Raw genomic sequence first — 18,526 nt, 5'->3', positions numbered from 1 at the left:
ATTTTCGAATCTACACGAAGGGTCGCTTTTACCAAACGCGAAACGTATTTAAATCAAATTTTAAATACATTTTGTACCAACTGACAGACGTATGACGGGCTACTAAATACGTTTAGCGTTTGGTGAAATTCCACCTAACATGGAAAAAACAAATGCCACTTTTGGAACTAACAAATTTGCCTTACATTTTGACAGTGACATTTGACGATACGCAACGTAAACGGAGGTTTCGAATCCTGTGCAGTTGCCCGAGGTATTTAGTTTCCTGTCATACGTCTGTCATGGTATACATACGGTCTAGACCCTGGGAAAGAACATAGGCTACTTTTAATCCCGGGATTCCCGCGGGAAAACTTTTAAGGCGAAGTGAAGCGCGCGGGAATAGCTAGTTCAAAATAATAGCTGAGTGGTAGAAGTGGGGTGTTATTTGGCGAGACATTTCCTTTGCACTGACACTCGAGCTCGTTAGTATATCGGTATCGGTAATCTAAGTTTTAGCTCCAATTTCTCCATAGTCGGTTAGATCGTAACCAGGGAAAGGTGGATCAATTATACGTCATCTCCATATTAAACACTTGCCATATGTGTCAAAAGTCAAGCAATAATCCATGTTTATGATCTAACCCATTATGGAGAAATTGGCACAGGCTCACGATCTTATAATATTTATCAAAATTGAACCTCCTGTAGAAATCTAAAACTGATCCTGAATAAAAACCACAAGTACCTTCATACGTTACGTAGATACGTAACATAACGAAACAGATTGCCTGAAGGGATGATCTGAAACTGATCCACAGTTAATGAGAGAGAGCTCAAAGACTGAGGTTAAAATAACTATTATAAGTTTAATCTTTTTAGTGTGAGCCGGGTGAGCCTTCATCCGGGCAGCGGGCGCTTCCCGTCGCACCCTGCGGGTTAAGCACTCAGAGAATATTAATTTATAAAATAAGAATTTAATTTGAGGGTTTAGTGTCTTTACTGCAGTGCGATTTGGTTGAATAAAAAATGGAGTAAGTATGAGTTAAAGTTGTTTAAATGGAGTGGATTTTTAAACATTTTTTCTACACTAGTCCATTCTCCTACCTGAATGATCCGAAGTTTCAGTTTTTGTAATTATTTCATTTTAACTTTGGTATACTTATTATATTTTTGGAATATCTACATTATAATTGTATTGTTATGTAATATTGTACTGACATAATAATTTGGCATGTAATAAACAAATATAAACCGAAATCTTTGTAAAGTCATCTCATATACCTACTAAATTGACAGATTCTGAACGGTTCATCAACAGTCGATTGTTCCGTAATTAGTAGTGTCGGTAGTGACGTATCGTTCATTGCCGGGACAATAGACTGTTGATGAACCGTTCAGAATCTGTCAATTTAGTATCTCAGATTAAAAAACAGACTTACGTTAAATCCGTGATCGGACAAGAGTGGCCCGCCGCAGGTCGATCGCGCACTGTCACGTTAGCCAATTTGTATTCTATGCATAAGTAATGCGGAAAATATGGAGTCGACAGATTCAAGTGCATTATAAATATTGACAAAACTGAACTCGGATATTTCGAGATTTTCGACTCCGTTCGAGGCTCGTGTGACAGCAAATAGCCTGGGAACAAGTGAGCCCACTGGTGGGATGTGTGGACAGATGAGTTGACAGATGAGTTGTTCACGATGATGAATTGTAGGTTTTACGTAGTTTAAAGATAAGCGTTGCATTCAATAGATATTAACCCAAATGCGTAAAAATGTATCGGCATTGCTGGACTATACCTAATTATTACATAAATAATTAAGACTTACTTAAGTAGCAGATAAGTATTTACCTAGATATATAAGATTATAAACCTCACAAAAAAGATACGATTACGTGCACGACGGCAATTCCCAATAACCGCTTTAAGCTAGATACAACCAAATTGTATGTAGATTTCATGAAAAATGCATCAAAAACGCCAATCACAATAGATGCACAGTTTTCCCGCAGAAGCTAATACGTAGTTTGCATACAGGCGAGAGCCCGCCGGCCCACGGGGTTGGCTCCAATATGAATATTCCAATAACATAAAAAGTGATTTTTCTGTAACAAATTATTTCTTTTTCAGCTTTATTATAATGGTGATTGTGACAATCCTTTTTTGGTAATTCATACAGAGCATAGCATAATTAACAAATGAACCTTTTCTAAACGAAACATATTTTTAAGGATTTTTCCAAGTCCCTGATAGATTTTATTTTATTTTAACATTCATTGAGAACCAACAGCATTGCATTAAATACTTTACAGGATTACTTACTTAATTTTTTTTTTTTTGCCCTTAGTACTTCCGAAATTTACTGAACTTAAAACTGGGTCCAAAGTGTTGGTCCGACGCGTCCGGCGCCCCCCACACAGTGTCCCCCGAGGCCGGGGTTGTGCTGAATACTAAATATATTGATACGATCTTAAATCCGTAATAACTAATATATCGCTTCAAGACAACTTTACGGCATATTGGGTATATTATGCTTAAGTAACAAACCCTTGTGGGCTCTTCGTATATAACTATAATGTAAATATTATTATGTATCTCAGTAGAAGGTATTTTTTTTAAGAAAAGCATTATTTACCTAAATAAATGATTCTATTCTACTCTGAGAGGGGGTGAAGCTTCTGTACGTTTAAGTGGTTCTCTCGAGTGGAACCTTTGTACACATCCCCCTAATATTTCAGCTTAGCTCCCGTGTTGGGAGCAGAAAGCCTGGATGTCGCAAAAGCTAAAAAATAGGATTGTTCAGATTGTTTCTATTAATGATTTATGCATATACGAGCTAAGTAAACAATACAAATAATAGTAGGTACCTACATACTTTTCTTCATTACTGTTTTCATGCACTTTGGAATTTCTTCTGCATTACTAATTAAATGTAACACTAGATGGCTGAATAGCAAATAAATTTAATTCTTGGACTGCTCAAAGCAATTAAGGTATAGCGTAATTCTACTTACTTGTTTAAGATGTTTACCAGACTTTTAACAAACTACTTTACATATAAAGGGGGAAAACAAAAAACAATATCTTGTAGTCAGTTGTGACCACATTCGGTATATATTCAAAACGGATGGTTTTTTTTTCGTATAGAATGCATCTTTTCAGACATAATTTATTCGCATTAGTTTGCCAGAATCGGAGTTAAAAATATGCTTTTAACAACTCAAAACCTGCACAACTTTCAAGTCAATTCTAACCTAATCTTATAAGACCTCTCTCCTTCGAATCGGGGGTATATTTTTCATATTTATTAAGCTTTTCAGTTTCACCTAGAGTCCCTTTGCGGTCGTTATGTTTATCAGTCGTTCTGCGCCATTTCATTTTAACATTTCTTCTCTAATGCTCGTTTCTAAAGGAATGAGAATAAAGAACTCGCTTTTAAAATCTCTGGTTTTTGCAAGCCGTTTGTTAATAAGCGTTTCGAATATTTTGTAGTAGTTTAGATGGATCGACTATCGAAATACGTTAAAGATGACCGAATAATATAGTCCTAAAATTACTAATTACGGATGTTATGGCGGTCTCAGGTTCGACAGAAATTGATAATAGACATATATATACACTCACGGGCAATGAAATAGTTCCACTGTCAAAAAGCCGTCACCAAACGACTCCAATTTTTTCCAAGATTTAAGTAATTTAAAATTTAAACAAAATATTTGGTTCTTAGTTGGTAATATCCTGATGCTCCGTAAAATGTACTTCAATGTTGCAGAAGACGTCATAAACGTAGGTTTTTTCCGTTTAGTAGTAATTTGGTGTTTTTCTCAGTGGAACCTTTTCATTGCCAGTGAGTGTAAAACTTTTGAAGCAATGCCAATTGACATTTTCATTTGTTTTGTTTAATCAAAATGTATCAGTTTTATTCTGTATCTTATGAAAATAATTAATTGCCTCTTTCTAAAACAAAAGCAACAACGCGGCGAGGGTATGGTTCGTGCCGCGTTCAACAAAAGTTGCAAAAAATATTAAAGGTTTTCCTTCAGAGCTGAAAATTCATCCGTTATTCGCCAGATGGGGGCGAAAGGCGTATAATTTGATAAAATATGGGGCTAACTTTGGATGTAACGCTGCAGTGGCCCTTTCGACGATGTAATTATGTAATCTATACGTCTAATAAAACGTACCCTATGTCGGTTTTTATCATAAGCTTTCGTGTATGTAAGTAGACAGGAGCAATGAAAGTTCCAGTGACAGTTGTACCAAAACGGAAAAGACTAGCTTACTAACGCCCCGTCTGCAATACTAAAGTACATTTAACCGCTAGCGCATCAGAATACAACCAACTAAAAACGTAAATACTTCATAGTAATGTTCAGAGGAAAGCCGTGGTGGTATGTCAACTAAAAAAAAAAAAAAAAACACGCACTCACGCCTTGTACTAATGTACTCCCTTGCGGGGTGGGCAGAGGTGCATTGCTGCACCCACTTTTCGCCAGAGTGTTATGTTAGTGTCATGTCATAGAGTGGTATGTCACCTACATGAACAAAATAAAAATAATAGATAGGTACCTACATATTAATATTATAGGTAGGTACATTCTAACAGTGATAAACGATCATAAGTTTTAGGGTAGGTGCCATACGACCACAGCTTTCCCCTGAACATCACTACACTATGAAGTATTTAGGTATTTCTTGTTTAATACTCTGTAGAGCGTGATTTTTCAGTACTCGGGTTTTAGTTTTTAAACTTACTTTTATTTATACATACTTAAGTATTAAAATAACGGTATGGTAATCTAAATCCATGATGCTCATTTGACCTACAATAATAGGCAACATGGCAACCGAACCGCGATGACAGAGCAAGGAGTTCCATTTCAATTTATACTCTATGCATAAGTAATATGAAAAATATGGAAACTTCTTACGGCTGCGGGTGGAGCTATAAAATATTGTTGTGTGTTTTATATGGAAAATAGTCGTGTTCCTTCTCTTGTAGTTTATCAGTTACAATCGACAGGCGAAATGGTTTTTCGGAGTGATATTTCGTCTTTGGCCGAATTCCTTCGCTATTTGTTTGGTTTTATGTTTTCCGCTGTGAATCTCGCGACTAGGTGGGTTGGTTATATTGCTGTTTTTTGAATCGTTTTGAAATGCAGTCACTGAAAAATGCAATTTGGTTATGCACGCAAAAGTATTACATTATTCAAATTAGTCAGCCAATACAAAGCCAGAGCTATTCAGATTTAGATTGGTACTTTAGTAGGAACTACCAGTAACATAAAATTTTACACTCGCGAGCAATGAAAAAGTTCCACAGCGCATCAGAATATTTTCAACTAAAAACTAAAATATAGTTTTTTATGGGTAAGTAATACGAGGTATAAAAACGCATGGTATAACATTCACAAGGTATACGCCCATATGATATAAATTTATTAAGTATAACGATCACTTTGCATAACAAACGAAAGGCATAATTACTAAATACATAATTTCGTAAAGAATAACGTTCAAAAAGTATAATTTCAATTGATATAACGATTAAAATGCATAAAGTTCATTATATATAACGTTCATAACATATATTCTACAACGGATATAATTATCATAATGTATAATGCACAAATAGTATAAAAGATTGTCGTATCGTATTTTCATTATTATTGACGTTATGTGGGGGGGAACGCTCCGCTCCGCTTCGCTGCGCTCCGCTTTGGTTTCGACGAACATGTGCACCTAACACGCTCCTCCTCGCTTTGCTCGTCGTCGCACCTATCTTTAGGTTTTGGTGCTAGGGGTTTTCACACCGTTATTATTATTGAAGCTATGTTGGGAGACGCTCCGCTTTGGTTTCGACGATCATGTGCACCTAACACGCTCCTCCTCGCTTTGCTCGTCGTTGCACCTATCTTTAGGTTTTGGTACTAGGGGTTTTCACACCGTTATTATTATTGAAGCTGTGTTGGGAGACGCTCCGCTCCGCTTCGCTGCGCTCCGCTTTGGTTTCGACGAACATGTGCACCTAACACGCTCCTCCTCGCTTTGCTCGTCGTCGCACCTATCTTTAGGTTTTTGGTGCTAGGGGGTTCGACGGTGTTGGGTAATTAAAAACAGATTATGTTATATGTTAGGTTATGTTTTATGAACTTTATACTAAATGATAGTATATATTTTAAACGATATACGTAATGTATGTTATACAAATTGATATTAGTCCTCATGAGTGTTAGTTATTTTGATATTATATCAAATGTACGTTATACCAATTGAATCTTATACCCTATGAAAATATAGATTTTGTTGTTATACGTAACGTTCATTATATGTTGTGAACGTTATTAATGTGAAATTATACATTTCGTTTTTATACGTCGCAATACGCACCCGTTTTTTATAAAATGTTTTAAAAAATTGAGGCAATTTGGTGTCGGAAATTTTAATTGCTAAATAACCATAAGCACGCCGTTACGTTTTAGAGGGCGCACAAAATAAGTCAAGATCCAAACAAACTTACAACACATATTTTAAAATCACGGACAAAAATCAAAACGCTAAGTCCTAAATCACCATTCATAGCTTACCTTTCATCATGGAACAAAACACATTCCTTTGATATAAGACTCCAATTTGTGTGTTCAAGGACTAAATTAGGATAATACCTAGGAACAGACAGTAGATGCCTCACAAGTCATAAATGGTACGAATCGAAGTGAGTCGATGGGAGTTAGCCCACCCTTACTCGTTCCTGTATTAATGGTCCACTGTTGGACATGGTCGTTAAGCCTAGTCAGAGGCCTTCGGGCAGCTTGAAAACATCTGGCAGTCGGATTGCCCACTTACCCGACAACTCTCTCAGCACAATCTTGCTTGTGTTGGGGTCCACCAACCCGCACTGGGCCAGCCGGGTTAAACCATTCCTTCATTGGAAGGAGACTCGAGCCCCAGCTGTGGGGACGTAATGGCTCGTGATGATGATGTTGGACATAGGCCTTTCCCAAGGGGCGCCCCTCTCTGTCCTCGGCCCTCCTCAACCAGCCATCAGCGACTAATGTTGTCAATCCAACAGGAAGACGCTACAGTAAGTACCTACATCTGTTCAATGGAGGTTATCCATCGTTATTTTTCTTTTAAGATGGATTTAACTTAACTTAATAATTTATAAATATTTACTTAATATTTATTAATAATATTTTCTTAACTAAATAATTGTGAAGGAGAAAAAGTCTTTGCAAGTACTCTTTATTTTATCTGTTCGCTTGGCTGTTCGTGGTTTCCACTCGAAAAACTTAAATGAACTTATCATTACTTTACAATAATCACAGTATATTAAGTGAATGAAGAGAAAAGAAAATTGAGGTCGAATTAATAATAAAATATTTAAATAGCAGGTTTGCCAAAATAACAGTCGGGCAACTTAGGGCAAGAAATAAAACCAAAATAAGCCATGATACCATAAAACAGCTGTAGATTTATTACGATAAGGAGTCACTTAAGCTTTTTCATGGAACCGTTATATATAATTTATAGTTGGTAAAGTTTCAAATGGGTTTCGGCAGAGATGGAAATGGCGGCCAATTTCATGTAATTTTCATTCGCCGAATGACTTTTATTCACGATCGAGTAACTTACTAACCCATATGGGAAATGCGCACGTTCATGCTCGAAAAATACACAGCATAGGTCTGTAATTATAATTATAAATCAGGTACTGTTTACTGTCAATTAGACTTGGATGACTTATAAAACTTGCTAAGTCGAGCTTTAAAGTTAGCGTCCACTTTTCGGCATCGGCATTATAATTATGTACGCAACGGACGCATCGCATTCAGTATTCTTTGTATAGAAATTCACTCAAGTGCGGCCACTTCATCGTCATTGCCGACACCGTTTCTCCATACACTTATGACAATCCGTTTGGTGCGATACGTGCCTACTGTTAGGTGGACGTTTACCTTCAAAGTTAGTTTTGGTGATGACTTGATGATAAAGCATATAAATAGTTCGACGATACGGCTTGCAACCAATATTGCGACTACACTGCAAGCAATGTCGTTCCACGGAAATAGACATTCAATTGCTTTTATGAAAGACAAAGCAGAAGGTAGGTATGCAATAAACATATTTTCAATCTTAGTAATACGGCGCAGTAACATGGAATCGCAACTTTGTGGGTATCCTGCTAGTGAAGTCCAATATGTGAAATATAAATTACTAGCTGTTCCCGCGCGCTTCGCTTCGCCTTAAAAAGTTTTCCCGTGGGAATTCCGGGATAAAAAGTAGCCTATGTTCTTTCCCAGAGTCTAGACCATATGTATACCAAATTTCATTCAAATCCGTTCAGTAGTTTTGGCGTGAAAGCGTAACAGACAGACAGACAGACAGACAGACAGACAGACACAGTTACTTTCGCATTTATAATATTAGTTAGGATATATATTAGTTAGGATAATCCTGGCACAAAACAACAAACCTATACGTAAACGTATAAGTTTGTTGTAAAAAACGTAAACTCGTAAATGATCTATGTATGTAGTATGCAAATAAATTAAGTATAACCTGCTGTAGTGCCATTAAGTCTTAGATAAACAATATACGAACAAGATGGAGTGTCCGTGCATAAGAAAAGTATCGAAAAATAACACCCCACTTCTACCACTGAGCTCTTATTTTGAATTAGTTCAGTTCGAAGATTTGTGACTTTATTCATTGATTCAATGGTTGTCATAAGGTTGAGCTTAAAACGTGCGGACAGTTTTGGATTTGTTTTTGTATGTGAAACACCATTTCGTTTGTATAACTATTGTTGATCTAAGCATTAAGTACACTTGCACAAGTCTATTACTTCCATGGTACACACACAGATTACTAGTAAATAGACCAAACTGAGCAGCTACAAATGCATCTGAGCATTTCACAAGAATAGTAAACCACATTTTATTTAATAATTATCTGAAGCCGAGCAGTCTGCAAGCGTATTTGTTATTATAATATAATAACTTCGTCCAACTCGAAATTCCTAACATAAATATTCAGCGGGACTATTTTAAATAAATAAAGTTTGCGCCATTTATCCCGATACTGTGCAAAGAGTGGAAAAACTTGGCGAGATCTCTTCACCGCGATCTAATGCGAATTTAATTCGTTCTCGCGCGACGCGGCCCCAGAATGGGGCGTGGCTGAAATTTCATAACCTTTGTCAGTAACTAAAGTCTGTTTTTTAATCTCAGATACTAAATTGACAGATTCTGAACGGTTCATCAGCAGTCGATTGTCCCATGATAAAGTGACGTACGGTGGCCTGCGCCTAAAAGTATACAGGCGGAGTTTTTAAAATAGCGATCCCTGATGATGGTAGGGACTAGCTACATCTGTTATAAATCCGGGGACGTGTTGTGTGTGATGTGTGTAGCAGTGGTGTTTATGTGGATGTGCTTGAGCAGCATGTGAGCTAGAGATTGCTATTTTAAAAACTCCGACTGTATACTTTTAGGCGCAGGCCACCGTACGTGCAATGAAAAAGTTCCAGTGACATGGGACGTCAATGATAGGTGAAACTTTTTCATTGCACGTGAGTGAATTTAGTTATACTAATGATCCACTGTCCACTGTTTTTAATTATTTCTGATTTTAAGATTATATACCTACTGTACATACAAAAAAGCCGCAGCTCTCTAAGTCGCTTATACCAAAAATGTCCAACTTCAAATTGCTTGTAGGTAGTTACAGCCTTGTGTGATAATGGTACACTATGTATTGATACATAAGCCAATTAGAGCGCTGCGCTTCTTTGCAGCCGTAAAGAAAGGTTATTCCTCTCATCTTATAGAATAAAAGCAAAGGCGCAAAGTGAATACATTAGTACAAGGTGTGAGTGTTTATTGTTTTTTTTTGTTTTTTTTCTTAAAGAATAAAAGCAATGGTTTTGAAATTTCAGACACACCCCATTCTATTAAATTAGGTCAAGTGTGAACATTATCTCGGCTCGTAAAATTCGTACGGACGATTTGGAGAACCGCTGGGCGGCTGCGGTTCCACAGTAGTCGTTGTGTGGTCTAATGCCCAGTTTCCCACTTGGGAATGTCCAGTTAAGCACAAAATAAGTATGAAATTAGGGATTCCCGATTTTCTGGGTTGAATCGATCTTTTGGATCGCAATGGATCGTAACTCCGTGAATCGATTCTCGATCTAGATCGTATGGCTTTGAATCGATTAAATCGATCTTGGAAGAAGATCTATTCAGATCGGGCATCCCTAATCCCTATAATTATGAAATATAGCGGCGTACGTGGCTAAATACAAAAAAATGAACATTACATTTAAAAAATCTTAAGTCCTAATTGTCTGATCTAGATTCAACGCACAGCCCAAATCACTGGCTCTAGAAGCTCAGAAATCTCAGAATCCTTGTTAATTACTTAAAATTTCCCTATGACCTTGACGGCAAACAAGCTTGTAACAAAATTCGACAGCTATTAGCCTAGGTCGCGCCCTAAACCCCTTGCAAATGGGATAAATGGGATTATTACGAGCCCACCGAATAGACACCGACCACGCTATACACTCGTTATTCATTCACTGCTACACAACGATATGTAAAACGAACTAGATGGAGTGTCCGTGCAAAAGAAACGTGTCGAAAAATAACACCCCACTTCTAGCACTGAGCTCTTATTTTATATTGGTTCCGTTACAACATTTGTGGCTTCATTCATTGGTACAATTGTTGCCATTATGTTGAACTTAAAACGGTTTGACAGCAAACAAAATGCGGACAGTTTTTAGCTTTGTATTTCTAAGTACTCACCATCTTAAAATAATAACCACCACCACTCCTTACCCACAGTCAAACCATATTAACATTTGGTTTTGTGGGATGTATGTAATTATCATAATATTAAGTTGTTTTCTTAGAAATATTTTATATTCTATTCTATCTTGTTCGTATATTGTTAATCACACAGTTATATGCAGTCCTATGTTTGACATAAAAATTAGTTAAGTCATTTTGAATCCTAATACTAGACAATAAGGTTTTATAGTTTTGTGCAATAATAGGGTTATCACTGCAACAATGGAACGTGAGGTAAGTTCGTGAAATAAGTAGGTATATATTTAGTAGTCCGCTGTTATAGTTATAGGTATTATTAAGAATTAATGCCATTGGTGGTTTGAAAAATTCCTATCTGATAAAGTAAAAAAAATATTAAGCTGCGTACAGACCGGCCGAACGAACGCCCATCGAACGCCCAACGATGGATATTTAATTTTATCATGCATAATACAGGGCAGCAACGAAGGTCAACGAAACCCGTTCGTCGGCGTTCGTTTGGCCGGTCTGTACGCAGCTTTATATAAACCTTTCTTTAATTTAGTGCTTGTTGCAACTGGGATTGCGTTTCTATGTAAATTCCTTGTGACTATCAAAATGCGTGATTCTAACTTCGAAAAATTACCTCACTCAAGTTCTACGTAACTTGGCGTTGTCAATGGTCATTTATAATAAACGAGTACCGAATCTATTTTACTGCATTGCTATTGGTCATCATTTATCACTCTGTCAGTATCGGAAATGTTCAAAGGACAATACTCAGTAGGTACTCGTTTGTTAAAAAAAAATACTACAGCTCAATCTAAGTAATTTTAAAAAGGAATATTTTCACTTAACAGCTAATTAACTATAGTTTCAATAGAGCCTATGTTTAAAAAAATACAATTTTTTAGGACGATCAGTTCGGAAACCGTGCGGCGAAGGTTGAGAAATCGTTCGGCTGTGTATATTTGCACGCCTGTAGACGTGGCGTTGTTTGCGCTATTAAACTGCACCCTGTATATACACATTATCGACATGAAGCCTTCAGCGCGGAGGTATTTTGTTTGTATACATTACAGGGTGTTTAAAAACACGTGCCTATAGTTTAGAAAACCTCTTATGGACATAATTACTAGAGCTTCTGGTGGAAAGCGTAAATCCATTGTAATGATCACTTTTTAATGTCACATCACTATTTACAGAGCTCGAAAAATTCTAGATAAGTAAGTCTTTTGTAATTGTGCTTTGTACTAGAATACATAGGTATAGGTACCTACCCAATACCCACCAAGTACAGTCATCGCTATAAACATGGCTAGTACACTTAGGATTACTTTCACTAAACATTTAATCGAAATAAAAATGTTTAGTTTTTGGTTTTGACAAGGCCTTATGATATGTATTTTATACAGGTTTATGCAGTTGACTGTAGTACAATATAAGTATTGATACAATGAACGCTTTTGAAACCCAAATTGGGATCTAATTTCAAATGTATTTTCTTTCGTGTAATTTGGGGGTGCTAAATAAAGCCTAACAATTTCCAATTGGACGATTGCTGCGGCCAAACTTATTCCGAACTGTACAAGTGAGTTAAACAGCAATTAGAGTCTCAACAATTGTCAGAACTCCTTGTAGCAACTTCCAAATGGTATAAATTATTCGCTTAAACTAACATTTTAGTTCACTAAGTTTTGAAGTTAAATATTTCAACGGTCGGCTGTGATATGCCTTGCATAATGCCACCAGTATAAAGGGTCAAGGGTTATTATGTTAGTTACAAATACGCTAGTCGCACGAGACTATAAAAAAGGCAATTCACATTCAGCCCTAGTTTCAGCATAGATAATAACAAGGGATTAGTTGTTGCCTTTTGACACATCTGTCAAGAATTCTAACAGCTATTGCCAAATGACCATAAATAAATGTTATCACACACCTCGCAACGTACATATATATGGTAGAAAATTGACTGAATACCTGAAGCGAGTCTGCATAACGTCAACAGTTGGCATCCGGCATTCATCACAAGTAGGTACTAAGACTGGCCATTTCGATTGTTTGTGCAGCTGTAGGTACTAGTTAGTCGTTTAATATTCAATTCTGGCTTGTGGACCTTTCGCTGGGTGAACTAATGCCGGTCCAATTTCATTTCCGCTCCCCCTGTAGGTATCTGAGTGCCATTTTAATGGACACATAAATTGTTTGATTGTAGGGACACCAAGTTATGATGTTTTAGGACTTGGTGAAAAAAATAATCTAAGAACAAAACCCCGTGAGTAAGGGCGCCTTCAAATTAGTCGCTAAGTGTCGCGCGGCTGCAGCGCTGCTGTCTAAATTCCATATAAATTATTAACGCGCGACTGCAGCGCTGCTGCGGCGCTGCAGTCGCGCATCTTTTAAATTACAAAATTTATATGGATTTAGACAGCAGCGCGGCTGCAGCGCTGCAGCAGCGCTGCAGCCGCGCGACAATTAGCGACTAATTTGAAGGCGCCCTTAAGGTCTATAACCCTTTTTGGACTTAAATAATACCTACTACCTATACCACTTTTGCAGCACTCTGCGTATCTGTGTACGATCGATCATAGTGTGTACTGAGAAATCAGAGACAATTAAAATCTATTGTCTGGCCATGTAGCACGGGGCGCTATTAAGACATGACAAAAGTTATCTGTCGCGCTCGCTCTTGAGGCTGCGCGATGTGAGTGAGCGCGATGCAAAACTCTTGTCACGTCTTAAATGCGCCCCGTACTAGCCCTTCTGGTTTATCAATGGGTCACTGTGCACCGGAACGTACCTGTCCGCATTGTCTACCTATCACTTTTTCCACAACGCCCAAAGTTAACTGGAAGATAATGCTTTTAGCATTAAGTTCGCCTATGTACAAATTAATTTATGTGCAATAAAGAATTTTAATTATAATAATAAGCGGTTAAATCACAGTCTAAATTCATACGGTTGGTACTTTCCGTTAAATTCTTTCTAAGTATGATTTTTATAGTTTTTACTTACTACTTTTTCAGTTTCAAGCCCTTCAACAACTTGTCCAAAGTAAAAGCAAGCGAACTTTCAACTGCCCTATAATAAATCATTTTATCACGCTACGTTGTTATTTATTAAATAAATAATAAATGAACAGTTTTCCCCAGTTGTTGACTGACCCCGTGCCCCGTCGTGTAAAACGTATCATTAGTCTCACCTACAACTTGGACAAGGTCCCAAGTTACAGAAACTTAGCGTAACCGAGATATCAATAAGTTTTCATTAAAACTTTGTCAAAGTTAACAAACGCCCCGCTCGGCTGGAATAAACTTGCCGTCTTCTCTAAGTCAGAAGGTATACTTTACTTAGTGCCTATTACAAAGCGACAAAGGTGTTGCTGATGAAATATTAAAGTTGGACTGACTTGTCATATTTCTACAGGATGATATCATAATTATTATTTATCTTGAATAGATATCATTTGGAGAATGTCCAGCAGATCTGACCTGCTTTGCGTAAGTTAGCAGCCACAAACCAAACATATTATATACTTAATTCATTGATAACAGTGTTAACTATGAGAGAATATACTAATTTTAAGAAATGAAAACCATGGTTTTCCGGAGATATTAGGGTTCAAAGGTAAAATAATAAAAAAATATTGTATCAATCTATCAATTAATCTTTTGGTTGTGGCTCTATGTCGTGTGTGGCTAACACAGCAAATTCAGCCAATTAAGATTGTAATAAGGAACACACAATGTACGTAATATTATTAAAACGTAGTCTAACCTGGATAAATCTGCAGGAATGTCAAAATGACAGCTGTCAGCGTGCCGCCGTCCGCCATGTTGTTTTTTCCCGCGCGCCCTCTACGTCACCAACGACATCTCGCGGCGCTTACGCCGGTATCGAAATGTTATTCATCTGTAAAGGAAGAAATAAAACTTACTACAAGTCTAATATTTTGCAAAAGTTTCTATAATCAAAACAGTAATATTATCCATAATTTATTGTTCCACAACTTAGGAGGTGATCGACATTCTAAACGTCTAAACGTCATTCTAAGCCTCTTTTCTTTTTACTTGTACCTTAATTGTAGGTTGGCTGGTAGAAAATGCTTTTAGCATTAAGTCCACCTTTTGTACATTTATATCTCATATTTGTGCAATAAAGTATTAAATAAATAAATAAATATTTTTTTGTTTCTCCTAAACAATTGTGTTGGTTGTCTAACTTTTTACTATATAGGAGTATTTCATATTTTTTTGTGAATTTCGCAGAGATTATGACGTACCTTCCTCATAAGTTCACGTAATCCCGTTACGTTACCTTATGGGACACTCTGTATATTTATTATTACACTCATGAGCAATGAAACAGTTCCAGTGACGAAAAACGTAAATATTTTAATCATATCCTAAATTAGATGTTAAAAAAAACAGTGGAAGTGGAAATTTTTCATTTCTCTTGAGTGTATTGTATATTGTACGTTTATATCTACCGAACGAAAGTAGAAAACGGATAAAAACAACCGATAGACATCAAAGTCACGTAAAAACTTGCCACAGTTTGCACTGATTGTGTTTTTAAACCGGAGAGTCACTCTGCGATTTTTAATTATTTATTTATTTATTTATTTATAAAAACAGGCATATATACATTACATTTTTGTTTGACAGCGCCATTAAACCGGAATGGTTTGTCTTGTCACATTAAAATGAATTTACACATATAGTAGGTACAATATTACGATACATTCACGGTTAAACATTACAGTACATTAATCGGTGAAATATTATACTTATAGGTATTATCTTAACACATCGTACACTCCTGACTTACTACAAAAGCAAGTACCTATTTTATTGTGAGTAAAATTTTATTAGCGTTAGTTAAAGTCGGCTACGCCGGGCAATTCAATATTGTATTGTAACTCTTCTTTTAACCTACAAGTAGAACTAATCCTTTGGACATAAATTAAGTATTATGGACAAACATCCATTGGGAATGTATACCAGAGTGACGAGGTCAACATATTTTTTTATGGAATTAATTAGATTTATGGATTAAATTAGATAAACTTCACGGATTCCAATGACTTTTGCTAGGCTGTCATTAAGCTGCTAAAAGCTAGTTTCAAAACGTGCTATCTTTTGATGAATATAATTGATAATCGGTAGTAGTGACTATAGTTATTATTCTGTGCCGGTAGAAACTAGGCACCTCATAAAAAACACATAAAAAATAAAAAGTTACAATCTGTTAAAACCGTATCGCGAATTCGAAACCATAGATTACGCAACTCTATATATTATAGAGACGCAACTAGTTGCTCTTAAACAGTGCATCCGTTAAACCGGAGTGGGCCATCCGGACAGAAACAGCTTAAAACTTCCCGCCATCAGGCGGCGCTATCCGGACCCGGTTATCGGATCAGGATAATCCTAGTCAAAGAAACTTTAATAGGAAAGAACTCGACAATACTCTCCTTGATACTCTATGTGATATTAACACGGCTCTGCTCTTTAGCTAGGATCTGATGCAAATTTAACCCCGACGAAAAAGAGGGGAGTTATAAGTTTAACGTGTCTGTGTATGTGTATCTCTCTGAAGTAGCGTAGCTATTTCACTTATTATAACGTTAGGTTTTGAATGAGTATTTGAAGATGGTAAAGGTAAGGCACCGTAATGCTTTTTGGGAATAATATAGGTATGACTTAAATATAAGTACTTAATAAAAAAAATACTAGAAGTAAATGTGTATTAATTTATATGTAAGTAATGTATCTAAACTGTAACATGGCAAAAATTATGATACTGAAGCCTAAATTAATTTCTTTTTTAAAATATTTTTTAATATACCTACTTACCTAATAGTAGCTGATAATATTGGATTCATTTTTGTATAATCCAATATTCGTTGCCATTTGCTTATCAAAGTTGCAGCGCAAATTCACATTAACTTTATTTCTTCTTTACGATCACAAAACAAGGGGATCGCTACTTTCAAATTAACTAAATAACAGCGACTAAGTAGGTAATAACTTAGTGAAGGGATGTAAAAAGGTAATAAAGTAACGTGCGATGGAGCCACCCTCCGTATGGGGACTGCCTTATTGGAGATCGACGGCACAGCGACAGGCAGTGGAGATTCTAAGGGCCTTACCACAAAAAAATAGACAGTGCTTTACAGTTGTTTAGCGCTGTCAAACACCTACAAAATCTGTTAAATTTAGTTTTAAACACTTGTTAAACAATGTTTAAAGTTTTTTGTGATAGCACATTTAAAGGTTTCTAATTTTATTCAGCACCAAATTAGGTAGGTACTCACAGAAAAAAAAATTAACTTATTGACACCGTCTGCTAAATTGAATAACATTTAAAATAGCATCAGAATATTACAAACTAAAAAAGTAAACATTGTACCTATTCAAATTAAAAATTAAATGTTTTAAAAAAAAGTTGTTTTGTGAGTGGAACGCGAGTGTATTTTACTCACAAAAGCTCAAAAATATCTAGGAATTTTGTAACTGGGGTAGGCAAAATAAATAATAATAATAATAATAATAATAAAATGCGACTTTGGCTATCCGAAACGTTGCCAGGCCCAGCTATATTCCTAGAAATATGATTGTAAGAAATTATGAGAGTCTGATATAAAATTACTGTATTGAATTGCCTATAATTTTCCAGCAAATTATTTAGCTCTGAAAGGAGCTCCTATTTCTAGTAATTGTGTTTAATCTTCACTTAAAAAGCCCCCGCAGGGATTGGTGCGAATAGCAGGAAAATTAGACAAAACTTAAGCCCCTTAAGTATCATCACTGTAATATCACCCTGTGCTCGCCCTGTATTAGAAATAGAGAGCTACGGGGGTCGACGGGAGCCTTAGATTAACAAGATAGAAATCAGATGGTGTGTCACATTCAAAAACTGTCAAACCGTTTTACGTTTAACGTAATGAGAATCATTGTAATAATAGAATAGAATAGAATAGAATAGAATAGAATAGAATACTCTTTATTCTGCACCATTAAAGAAAACATTACAATTTCAAAACTTATATATAAAATAGTACAAAAAAGGCGGTCTTATTGCTTAAAGCAATGTCTACCAGACAACCTTTGGATGGAAGAGACAATTTTAACATGAATGAAACCACAAATATCCTGTGCGAACTAATTGAAAATAAGAACTCAGTGGCAGAAGCGGGGTGTTATTTTTCGAGACGTTTCATGTTCACTTACATTTCATCATGTTCGCATATTGTTAATCCAAGACGTGGGCTAAAACTTAAGGGACCATATTAAACAGCTACGGATGAGCGAGTACTGTTTTTATGAGAATTTTGAACTCGTAAAACAGTTGACTAGGTAAATATTTTTAATTAAGTTATGACTAAAATAGACACACTCGTCACAAAATTAGTGAAATATTATAGTCCTAGTGTGTGGAACAGATACCTATATTATGTAGATTTTAGTTAAATACTAGTACTTACACTATGTATTTTCTTATTCGCGAGTTTGCAGAAATTATGGTTGTAACGAACGGGAATGACTTGGCTGATATACCTAGGTATTATACATTATACTGTATTACTTTTTATTACATTAAAAAAAAAATTTAGTCTTGAATTTATAGATAGATACTGGGTTGGTGTTTAGTTTATTAAAATTATAAAAACAATGGAAGTAATTAACTGTTTCGCACACCTACTCTTAGCCGCTTGAGT

The 18,526-nt window shown here is 36.1% G+C and overlaps 1 protein-coding gene across 1 annotated transcript in view; it reads right to left on the bottom strand.

Annotated features, from left to right (window-relative positions):
• LOC105382773 overlaps window positions 1–18,526 on the bottom strand; it is a 146,487-nt gene that overhangs the window by 86,966 nt on the left and 40,995 nt on the right. The window contains exon 2 of the mRNA XM_048624783.1: window positions 14,581–14,715. Within this exon, the coding sequence (XP_048480740.1) occupies window positions 14,581–14,638 (58 nt within the window). The 5' untranslated portion in view covers window positions 14,639–14,715. The remainder of the gene's footprint in view (window positions 1–14,580; window positions 14,716–18,526) is intronic.

The sequence above is a fragment of the Plutella xylostella genome, chromosome 12 (genome assembly GCF_932276165.1).
Source record: "Plutella xylostella chromosome 12, ilPluXylo3.1, whole genome shotgun sequence".
Classification (NCBI taxonomy): Eukaryota; Metazoa; Arthropoda; class Insecta; order Lepidoptera; family Plutellidae; genus Plutella; species Plutella xylostella.
Note: the sequence above shows the minus strand (reverse complement) of the source record. Positions and strands in the feature narration are given on the sequence as shown.